Source organism: Capricornis sumatraensis, chromosome X (genome assembly GCF_032405125.1).
Source record: "Capricornis sumatraensis isolate serow.1 chromosome X, serow.2, whole genome shotgun sequence".
In the NCBI taxonomy this organism is placed as follows: Eukaryota; Metazoa; Chordata; class Mammalia; order Artiodactyla; family Bovidae; genus Capricornis; species Capricornis sumatraensis.
The window spans coordinates 39,016,380-39,028,353 of NC_091092.1; the positions used below are offsets into that span (position 1 = coordinate 39,016,380).

Consider the following 11,974-nt stretch of genomic DNA (forward strand, 5'->3'; position numbering starts at 1 on the left):
CTGGATCTAGCGAGTGTGGGCAAAGGTGGTGACAACTGAGAACTGAGAAGCTGGAGCCGGTTCACGAAGGGCCTTCTATTCCAAGCCAAGGAATCTGGACTTTATCCTGAAGCCAAAGGGTGGCCTCTAAATATTCATTCTCCTCCCCACTCTTCACCTGCCTAACTCCATTTTTCCAGGAAAAGTTTTCTCACATCTATTGTGGAACTTCTCACAGAGAAACATGAAAAACGACTTGCTTCTTGACCTCAAATACGAAGCTTACTCCTTGAAAGAAGAGACTATGTTCTGTTTACTGAAATACACCCAGTGCCTGGCAGGTGCTTGACGTGTAATTGTTGTTGTTTGTTTAGAGGCTCAGTCGTGCCCAACTCTTTGCGACCCCATGGACTGTAACTCACCAGGCTCCTCTGTCCATGGGATTTCCCAGGCAAGAATACTGGAATGTGTTGCCATTTCCTTCTCCAGGGATCTTCCAACCTGGGATTGAACCTGAGTCTTCTGCATTGCAGGTGGATTCTTTACTGCTGAGCCACCTGGGAAGCCCTTAACACGTGGTAGTCTCTCAGTGAATAGTTGTCCCGTGTGTTCCTGGGGACAGCATTGGGACTTCTTAGCTCTCTTTGGAGTGATATTCCAAGACCTCCATATTTGCTTTCACTCGTCTCTCCTCTTCTTCCTTCCTGCCACTGATTACCTTCCAACAGCCTTCCACAGTTGGCTCTCATTTCACTTCACTTGGTTTTCTCTTCGGATCAAGGGCCCTGGGAGCTTCTGGTGTGCTTCCCCCCACCCCGAATCAGTACTCCCCACATCAGGCAGCCTCTCATGCATCCGTGTTCCTACTGTCCTCAGGGGAGCCTGGTTCACACCATGCTGAGACCTGCAGCCCAACCTTGTCACCTTACTTCTGCCATTAGTTCTGCCAGGACTAGTGCTTAACTTAGCCTAAGCAGGGTCATTAGGTCTGTTTCAAGGAAGTAGCTCTGACCAGAATCGACCAAAGAACAGGTGGCAGCTTCGGCAAGAGGATGCAGTTGAGGCTACAGGGTGGGTAATGGCATTGCTAGGCTCAACGGTGGGCAGGGTCAGGGAATACAGGCAATCTCTGATTGAGCCAAATTTGATCCATGGGACCTCCATTGAAAAAGGCAAAATAGAGAACCAGAATGGGAAACTAGGAACAATGATAATCAAAGTAAGATGCTAGCGGAAACCAGGTGTTCAAGTCAGATTGAATTCATTAAAAAATGTACATCTCCTCACATCTGCCCATTTCTACGTGCATAAACACACCCTAACTGGAGCAATCACACACAAACACACATATGCATCCATGCACACACCACAGACAAAATGTTGACACAGAGACCCATACCCACAGAATCTAGTGTGACCTGCTTTGGTTGGCAGATACTATAACACTTAATCTGTCTGCAACTGGCTGGGAAAGAAGCTCTTTATACATGCGTGTCCGAAATAATAGAAGTGAAGTGAAGTTGCTCAGTCATGTCCGACACTTTGCAACCCCGTGGACTGTAGCCCACCAGGCTCCTCCATCCATGGGATTCTCCAGGCAAGAATACTGGAGTGGGTTGCCATTTCCTTCTCCAGGGGATCTTCCCGACTCAGGGATCGAACCCAGGTCTCCTGCATTGCAGGCAGACGCTTTAACCTCTGAGCCACCAGGGAAGCACCACTTAAAATAAAAATGCCCTTTATAATTTGCTTCAAACAGATAGCTTTTGGTTTTCTTATACCAAAATGAGCCTGATGTAACTTTTTCTGAATGATTCCAAGCCATCTTTAAGGGCACTCATTACTGGGGGCTGGGCTTAAACAAAGGCTGTTGTTAGGAGCCATGTCGAAATATATTAAACTCTTTATCCCTCCACTAAACGGCCCCAGTGTAAACATTCTATTTACATAAACAGTCAGATTATCCATATATGTGCAGATATATATGGGTATGAATATATACACACACACCATCTTTCATATAAATGTCTCCCTACAAAATGCACAAAAGTCATTCTGTGTAGATACACACACAGTGCATTTGCTTACAAGCAACCTGTGCACTCCCTGAAGCTAAGTTTGTAAGTGGCTCCCTTTCTTTCGTCATTTTCCTTCCTTCCTTTGCAGACTAATTTTTAGGATTAAGGAGTTAGTGCAGCATTCACTGCAGAATTTGGTGGTTTTAATTGGTCGCACATGACTTTGTTAAAGGAGGCATTTTAACTACAAAGAACTTTACTAGGAGATGTGATCAGGGGGAGTTATTAAAAGCAAGTCCATAACAGCTCCTTGGGAGGATATTATTTTGCACTTCTCCATGCCCCCCCAAGAGGGTATGTGTACTATTGGTAACAAGGTGAGAGGAAATTCCCTGACTTCATTAGAAATCTGGAAAATAACTTTTCCTTCCCAATATCTTCCTTTTTTGCTGGAACACATTTCTTCTGAAAAGTGGTATGGCAAAATGACTAGCCCCAAGTATCCTTTTTGTCTAATAAACTCTCTGGAGGTTTAGGATTTATCCCTAGAGAATAACCCCCTCCCCCACCAGACACAGATACAGCAAAACAGCTACCTCATTAACTCGAAGTTGTTAATAACTGGGATCCACCTACACTGCTAATATTCCCATGTGTGCCACTTCAGGGAGGGGAGAAAAAAAGTTTCATGAATATTTCACCATCATTTGCTTTATTTACATGTAAATAATGTGCTCATTACAAGCCCTTATCTGTTCATTGAAGCCAGACTGGCAGAGCCTAGTATGACACTCTTGGTTGGCAGATACCTTAACACCTGATCTGTTTGGCATTGGCTGGCAAGGAAATGTTTGCAAGTACATGTCTCAGATAATAGAAGTGTGCTTGCAGTGGCTAAGTCCTTTTCATTGTAATTGTTTCAAATGGATGTCTCTATGGTCTTAAAAGTTATTTATAATTAATATATAATATTAGATTAGCTTCAACTGTACAACACAGTGATTTGATATTTTTATGGATTACGAAATGACCGTCTCAATGAAACCAGTTGCCATCCATCATTGTACAAAACTGTTACATTACTGACTATATACCCTATGTGTACATTACATCCCCCTGACATATTTAAGCTGAAAGTTTGTATCTGTTAATCTCCTTATCTATTTTGTCCATCCCTATCTTTTCATGCCAACTGGACCTGACACAATTTGCCCTGTTCAAGTTGACTCCAGGTCATTGCTATGGACACTAATCATTGAGTTGGGCTGGACTATAAGGTGTGTCCTTAGTGTATCAGTTTAATCATCCAAGAAATGGCCACAGGCTATCTTATTTTTAAAGCTGTATCCTGTTTTCTTTCTAAAGTTTTTGCTTGCTGATTATATTATTTATGCCTCCAGTAGCCCTTTGATGTCTTCTATTCTATCCTAGGCTCACAAACCATGCTGAGTTACAGTTGTGTATAAAGAAAGACTGAGAGCCTTAGGAGTTTTTCTGTAAGTACTCTGCATGAGTTTTGATGTGTGGATTTTATATAATCTACACAAAATTTTGCTGCTCTAGGGTTTTTAAAGGTTAACTTTTAGAGTTTAGCTTTGAAAGTATTAGACAGTTATGGTTTCTAGGAAGAGAACTTTCAGATAAGTGATATATCATTATAGTTAGGGTTAATATAGACAAACTAAAGCTCATTAATTTGGATTCCCCTACTTTATAATCTGAAACTGTCTTATTTATAAACAAGGTTAGGAGTTTACTATTTCAGCACCTACAAAAAGAAAGGAGAGAGTTGGTGGTAAATTAATATCTTAGAATCACATGGGTAATGTGTTTCATTTACACACGAAGCAAGTATTTGTTGCTATTGTTCAGTCACTAAGTCGTGTCTGACTCTTTGTGATGCCATGCATTGTAGCATGTCAGGCTTCTCTGTGCTCCCCTGTCTTCTGGAGTTTGCTCAAATTCATGTCCATTCAGTCAGTGATGCTATCTAACTATCTCATCTGCTGCTGCCCCCTTCAATCTTTCCCAGATCGAGGTATTTTTCAGTGAGTTGGTTCTTCACATCAGGTAGCCAAAGTATTCATCAGCTTCATCAACAGTCCTTTCAACGAATATTCAGAGTTGGAAACTTGACTATATTTATCTGTTTATTAGTATGGATCCCATTAAGCCATCTACTTAGTAAAACAATCCACTGTATTTATTTGGGAATAACAATAACAAACAATGAGACCTCAGTTAATCAATCCACTGAGAAAGAAGTTCATCTGAATAAAGTCAGCCTGGTATGCAGAGACACAGAGAACTGATGGAAGCCCTCAGTCCTTAGCTAGTGGTAGTGACAGTTAAGAAAAGAGAAAGCCAAGACCATTCTAGTGGGGAAGTTAAAAGTCAGCAGTGTCTTCAGTTCAGGAATAACGGGTGTGGGGTCATGTCCCAAGGAAGCAGGAATATACCCCACAAGCCTGAGAGAGTCTCAGCCTCCCTTTGGAGCACAACTGGAATGGAATATGTTTCTGACATTTCTCTGTGAAGCGAGTTCCTGAAAAAGAAGAGTCAGTATTAGCGGTATTCCCTTATAGCTTTGAAAGAAATTCTGACTTTACATTAAGTCAGACTGGTCTTCCCACCAATTAATAGACAGCTCAATACGTGCTAGGCATCATGCTAAGTGTTTTACATATATTCTTTCATTTAAGCCTTGTGAACTTTGCAGGGAGATATCATCTCATTGTATAAATGAGGAAACTGCAATTTGGTTAAAATGATTCACCTAACCAAGGTAGTGAATGGTGAAATTAGGTTTCAAACCCAGCTCTAACTCCACAGCCTGCTATCTTAACCATTAGCATGTACTGTAGTTCCTCAAGAGATAGGATAAGACAGATATTCTTGGGTGCTATAAGAGGTACATGTCAGTAACTAAGCTGAGACTCAGGGGTTCTTCAAAGCCCTCCTTACCTATGTTCAAGCCCCTGGAGCAATGACCTTCAGCTAGTCCTGGCCTGGGACGATGATTACAAAATGCATGAACGAGAAAGGACAACATAAGTGTCCTAATTTCTAAAATAATCATCCTTGGGTCTACCTCTATGCAATCCAGATGAAGTTATCGCTCAATGTTTGAAACTGTGACCAAGGCCAAACTGGAAACATGCTTTAACTTTCAGGAACAAAATTGTCAACATCAGCGGGTCAGTCCTGCACTAGCTAGCACTGGTGGTGAAATTCATGCTATTTTCATGGCGCTGAAAAAATAAGTGGCTATTGTTTAGAGCAAAGGATCAATATCGAAACTGTGTGAAATGAATTCGCAAGTGTTAAGAGATACTTATGAGGGGGTGAATAGCAAGAATTGCTCTTATGAAGAGCAAGAATTGGTTCAGGAAAGATGTCCACGATGATGTACAAATTGATCTTCCAATCATTGATAGGACCCCAATGGAAATAATGAAAAGGTCAAAGATTTGCTTTGTTAAATGTCTTAATGCCTTGCAATAGTAAGAACGTTGGCTGGAAATCCAATCTGGATGAAGAAGCTAACTTGTTCTGGAAGAAACCGTAAACACAAGCAAGTTTCTGAAAAGATACTAGTGCATTTTGAATAATGAATGGAAACAGGAAGGACTTGACATTTGTACTGAACTTTCACGGGAAGTTGGATAAAACAAAGTATTTTCAAGCAGAATAGTAACCAGGGTTGCAGATGGCTTTCTAGTATATTGAAGAAGTGAAAGTGCTAGAAACCTCAGAGGCAAATTCAGTGTGCCAGAGATCCCAAAATAGGTGCAGGACCCAACCACACATCAGGATAACTATTCTTCCAACAATGATACTATTCTGCTAACAATGATTATGCTATCCATGTAGAATTCAATTCTCAAAGACAGGCAGGCAGGCTAATAGGGTAGTCATTCTATAGTACTATTAGAATTATATGCCTGGCTTCTTTGCCACAACAGTGCTGAGGTTGGCAATTTTTCAATTTTAGTTGTGCCTAAGGGCATTAACAAAAACCCTGTGGGTTCAGCCCTGTCCTTGGCTCTTGGAATAATTATAGTCTTGAACATGAGAAATAGTAGAGATTCAGGCTTACTCTGACTTTTGCATCCCATAAATTTATTGGAGTCCTGCTTAATTTTGTATAACTTCTTCTAGAATCCAAATCTCTTATTTGGGTCCCCAGTTGACAATCCATTTCCCCTGAGAGTAGCATTCTGATTTGCCTCTCTTCATGCCTTTCTAACCCTTGTGTGTGTGTGTTAATCATGCAGTCATGTCCGACTTTATGTGACCCCATGGACTGTAGCCCGCTAGGCTCCTCTGTCCGTGGAATTCTCCAGGCAAGAATACTGGAGTGGGTAGCCATTCCCTTCTCTAGATGATCTTCCTTACCCAGGGATCGAACCCAGGTCTCCTGTGTCTCCAGCACTGCAGATTGATTCCTTACTTCTGAGCCACTGAGGGAACTCCTTTGTGGCAGGACTCTGTCCCTTACTTTAGAACTATGCTTCTATCAGCTCTGAGAACCTCCTGGATTCCTTCTGCCTATTTCTTGCACTGAATTCTACTATTGACACTTCCAGGTGTCCCTGACATTTTGGTCACCTCTTTGAGTTCGTTTCATAATACTTAAGTCCTTCTTAGAGTTAATGTAAGCCCTGATGGCCTATCTGATCTTTAGATTGTGGCCATCTCTGATTTGACCCGTAAACCTAGACAACATTTAATGACTCACAATGTTAAGAATAATAAAGATAATAATAATAATAATAATCATTCTTTGAATGATACCCTCAATCTCCAAAGTTACTTTACTTATCACACTAAACTCAAAGGGACTTTTGACCATTTGTGGAATGTAAATCCATCCTCAGAAGATGAAAGTTAATTTCAGCTGAGGAAATTCAATAGACTGTATCTAAGGAGCTAAAGAAAATACTCAAAAATAAGTTCCATTGATTTTATCTTTAGAATCAATGGAATAAGTATATAGTTTTCCAGTGGACTTCAATGAAAAGGACAACTCTCATTTGTATATGTAAATTTTGATAACTTTGTCACATAATCCCTCCAATTACTTTAGTAGTACTGTGAAACACCATTTGATATCAGTTTTATTAAACACTAATCTTGACCAGCTAGAATAGTAGTGATACCAGACATCATGTCCCCACACTTTGCTTTTGTCTTCATTCATGTTTATACCAGGAATGATCTTACACTACAGATGAAGTTGGGCATAGACGATCAATTTGAAGAGTCTATAGAACTTGAGAAGCGGAAGGAACACTAAAGCTTAGAAACAGTGGAGCCCCCTGCCAGAAAGCCCTAAATACTGTTTGCCTGTATTCCTGGTTTGTACTAAAATTAACCTGTGAATCCCACTCAGACCCCAATTCATTTGCTTGGGTTCCTGATGATACTTGTCTAACTCTTGGCAATCCTCTACTCTTAAGGCACTGAAATCTGTCTCTAGGTCCTCTCTCTGGAGTTCTAGCTCTAGATATGATACTCTGGAACACAATTAGAAACTTGCACAATCAGTGCCATTGCCTTGAGAGGCTGCCATGCAGCCTCCCCCACATCCTAGCCTAGCCACCTTGCATAAAAAAATCTAACATGGATGTGTTCTTAATTTTGAGGCAAGTACTGCTGGCAAACTTCTTTCAAGGCAAGACTGAAGTCCGTGTTGCTTCTTCTTTACCTTGACTTGCTCATTCCAGATTTCTTCTCCCTCTTTCCTCAGCGAGGAAAGTACCAGCAAAGTACCAGCATGGAGGTACCAGCAAGCCATCTGGCCAAAACAGCGAGGGTTAAGGTATAAATTGAAGCTGGAGCTCTTCTAATCTAGTATGACAGTTTGTACTGATCAGGTTAATGAGGATAATTTCTCTTTGGCTTGTACAGAGACCTGAAAATGTAATCTGATCTGCTATTAATTACCCTGTCCAATCATTAACATAATGTTTCACTGAATAGAGAAAGACTATTCACACTGCAGGAGCAGTGTATCAACCAAAGCACCATAAAAAAAAAAAAAAAAGTGCTGCCTTTTGTATTTGGCAGGGAAGCTGTACTATCACTGTGAGAAGGACATGCACTTTGACGTGTTTCTCACCAGTAGGGATGAGTTGTCCTGAGCCGTACACCCTCCTCCAGTTCCCACGGGGAAATTACACAGAGGTGTGTGATGACTGGCACAGAATAGGGAGATACACTGTGGTTTTGGGAACAGAGTGAAACTAATTAGTCCACAACAAGATTAAATAACTGCATCTTGAGTGACAGGAACATAATGCTTTATCAAATAAATAAAATAACTTTAGATGGCTCTTTTCCATTCTTTTATCAACAAGTATTTATTGAACGATTATTCCTTGTTAAGCTCTGTGCTGGGCGCTAGGGATGTAGTATTCAAACAAAACAGACGCAGATCCTGTTTTGTGCAGTTTATAGTCCAGGTAGAGGACGGATGTATATATATATATATATATATAATCTCATGCAGAACATTCTAGTGCAGCTGTGAGACATTTATAATGAAAAAGTGAACTGAACTGAAGTAAACTTTTTGGGAGAAGACTGGGGGAAAATACTCTTTTTCAATTCCATATTAAAAAAGTAAACAAACAAACAAACAAAAGAAAACGTGAAAAAGCTAGGGTGCTCTAAGAGCATGTGATAAAGAAACTGGGTGGAACTCAAAGAATGAGCCAAGTAAATAGTGAAGTGAGGAAGGGAAGAAAGAATGGCATCCACGAAAGTTATGAGGAGGCAAGCAGGCTTGAGGAGCATCCAGGAAGGAAATGAGTTCAGAGAGCAAAAAAGCAACGAAATATGAGACTGAGAGAAGTGTTACATCTTTTTTGGCCATGAACACACTCTAGATGGGCTACAGGCCCTTGAAAGTTGGCAGGTTATGTTGGTCACTTCCATGGTGCATTCGGACTTTTTCCTAAGGGCAATGGGAAATAGTTGAAGGTTTCTAAGCCCAGTTGAGCTTAGACTAGTAGATTAAAAAAAAAAAAAATCCATATAGCTAACACACCAAACAAACCCCTCAACTATCTCAGAAACCCGGATTCAAGAATAAAAGAAAGACATGTGTGGATGGAGCAGATGTAGCCTTTCCACTCTCTATCTGCACAGAAGGCTAGGCAGAACCCCTGAGAGGCCAAAAAGTAATTACACTTCTACTCTGGATCCATGTCTTAACCACAAGGAGTGTGTTCTGCAGGCTCTATTTTCTAATTGAGGGTAATTACAAGAAGTTAAAGCTAGATTAGAGACAATTAGACCCTATACAAGAGGGAACTCTGTGGGTGGTCAGGAAGGGAGTAGGAAGAACCAGCTGGGAAAGTGTTTCCCAAACCACTTGGCATTCTTTGACTCATATTACAGGAGGAGGTTTTTTTTAGGGGGGAAGGAGTCTATCTGCTCCCGTGTAGTGCCTACCTGGAGGGCAGGCAGGTGAAATAGGTAAAGACACACACACACACACACACACACACACACACACACACACATCACTGACAGCCAGTCAAGATTGCCTTTTCCTCAAGCCAAAGTGCTAGAAGCCAGTAAGTGGAAACAAAGAGGAAAGGAAGGTGAAGGTCCCGTTACTATCCAATTTAAGACATCTTATTTGAGCAACTCCTTTTTTTGTGCTGCTCTGGATCTAGATGCTGTGGGAGATGCATGGTGAGCAGGTGATCTTCCCTTTAGAAGGTTTCCAATTCTATTTGAGGTGTTTGGTGTGGCTGGAGCCCGGAGGGAGAGAAGGAGATTGGTGAGGGGTGAGGTCAAGAGGGGGCCACAAGCCAGGAGGAGGAGCTCTGACTCCTTTTCAGGGGCATTGGAGAACCACGGAGAGTGATGAACTGTGAGAGTGTGGTGTCAGGTGTGGGTTTTAGGAAGGTACATCTAGCCGCTGTGGGGAAGGTGGATGAGGGGGCATGGCAAGGAGCAAGATTAGGGGGCTCCGTCAGCGCTGCCTGTGGGGGGAGTTGGGGATGTCTATGACCATGAGGAGAAAAATGAGGAGGAGAGGCCAGAAAAAAAAGTGACTTGTTTTAAACTCTCTTCATCCACCAAGCCTCCATCACTTTGATTAGTCATTGATTCATTCAATCAACAAACAATTATCTTGCATCTGTGTAGAGCACAGGGATAGGGGGCATCAAGAATAATAAGGATGATGTTTTTCCAGTCTTCAAGGGGCTTAATTGAAATGAGCAGGACAGTCAATAGCTGCTCTACGATTTTAGACATGGTTCTGATCAGCGGAGGGGCAGACAATCTAAGAAACAGTAGGCAGTGTGAGTGTGCATAGCCCTAAGGAGAGGCACAGTGGACGGCATCTAAGTTTATAGGAGAACAGTATGGTGGCTGTGTGTGTATGTAGAGGTGTGTGTGTGTGTGTGTGTGTGTGTGTGTGTGCAGACACGTGGGCACATTGGGCACATGCACATAATGAAACCAAAAACTTTAACACCAACAGATGTTTCTATAACACACACACAGCAAGAGAGACAAAGACAGAGAGAGAGACTTTTGCAGCAAGCAAATTTGGGTGTTTTGAATTTTCCCCTAAGAGGCATGTCTGGCAAACTGATTTTACCATGCAAGGATTACCCTGGAATTCCCAAGAACATTAGGTCTGTAAGGATTCAGGGAGGGTTCCTGCTCTGTTGGCCCTTTCCCTTGAAGGAGGGAGCAGCAGTGGGCTGAGCCCCCAAGTACTCAGCCTAGTGCTTGGTGTCCTTCACAGAAGCCCAGGCTGTTCGGAGAAAAAAAATACTCCCTGGGGGTGGTGGGGGCCCGGAGCTCCCCTTAGCAGATGCCCAGTGACTCATAAGCCTTCTCACTGCCTTCTGAACATCCTTGTTTCTCAGGCTGTACACGATGGGGTTGACCATGGGAGTGACCACAGTGTAGAACAAGGAGAAGATCTTGTTCAGGACAGCAGCCCGGGTCGCTGCGGGGATGGCGTACACTGTTCCCAGTGTTCCATAGTACAGCGTGACCACTGTGAGGTGGGAGGAGCAGGTGGAGAAGGCTCGTCGCTTTCCTGCAGCTGATGGAATCCTGAGGACAGCAGCCACAATGTGGATATAGGAGGCTACGGTGAGTACGAAGGGCACCATGGTGACGAAGGAGGCCAGGAGGAAGGTGGTTTTCTCCACAATCTCAGTATCAGAGCAGGCCAGCTTCAGCACAGGGGCCAGGTCACAGAAGAAGTGGTCGATCTTATAGGTTGCACAGAATGGCAGCTGAAAAGTCATGGCAACAGTGACCACAGGGGTTAGGAAGCCACCCAGCCAAGAGCCGCTTGCAAGCAGGACACACGCGTGGAGGTTCATGAGCGATGGGTACTGGAGGGGGCTGCAGATGGCAAGGTAGCGGTCGTAAGACATGGCAGCCAGCAGAAAGCACTCAGCTACTGCCATGGAACCGAAGAAGTAAAACTGCACCACACAGCCCACAAAAGAAATCACCTTGGGACCTACCAGAAGGGTCTGCAGCATCTTAGGGGCAATAGAGGTAGTGTACCAGATCTCAAGGAAGGAGAAATTGGACAGAAAGAAGTACATGGGGGTTTGGAGGTTACGATCAAGGGAAATGATGATAAGGATAAGAAGGTTCCCCAGCAAAGTCACTACATACATTCCCAGAAATATCCCAAAAAGAAAAAACTGTAACCCATGGAGATTCCCGAATCCCAGCAGGAGGAATTCTTTGACTGTGGTCAGATTAGCCATATCTGTGAGATTCACGCGTTAGACCTGAGGAAAGGAGAGACATAGAGCCAACTGGAAAAAGAGACATGCTACTGGGTAGCACCGTCAGATATGTCATATATTATAAAACTCAAAGACCCTCATTTTTCTTGTCTGGAATACATTTTCTGTTTTGTTCTACTAGGTGTATTTACCTAATAGCCACAGAGAAATCAGAAACTAGGCCCTGGA

The 11,974-nt window shown here is 42.6% G+C and overlaps 1 protein-coding gene across 1 annotated transcript; it reads right to left on the reverse strand.

Moving 5' to 3' along the window:
* Positions 1-10,750: 10,750 nt before the first annotated feature.
* On the reverse strand, positions 10,751-11,764 carry LOC138071638 (olfactory receptor 6N1-like). Its single transcript, XM_068963115.1, has one exon. It carries the CDS (start codon positions 11,762-11,764, stop codon positions 10,751-10,753), a length of 1,014 nt encoding a protein of 337 aa, XP_068819216.1.
* Positions 11,765-11,974: the final 210 nt, after the last annotated feature.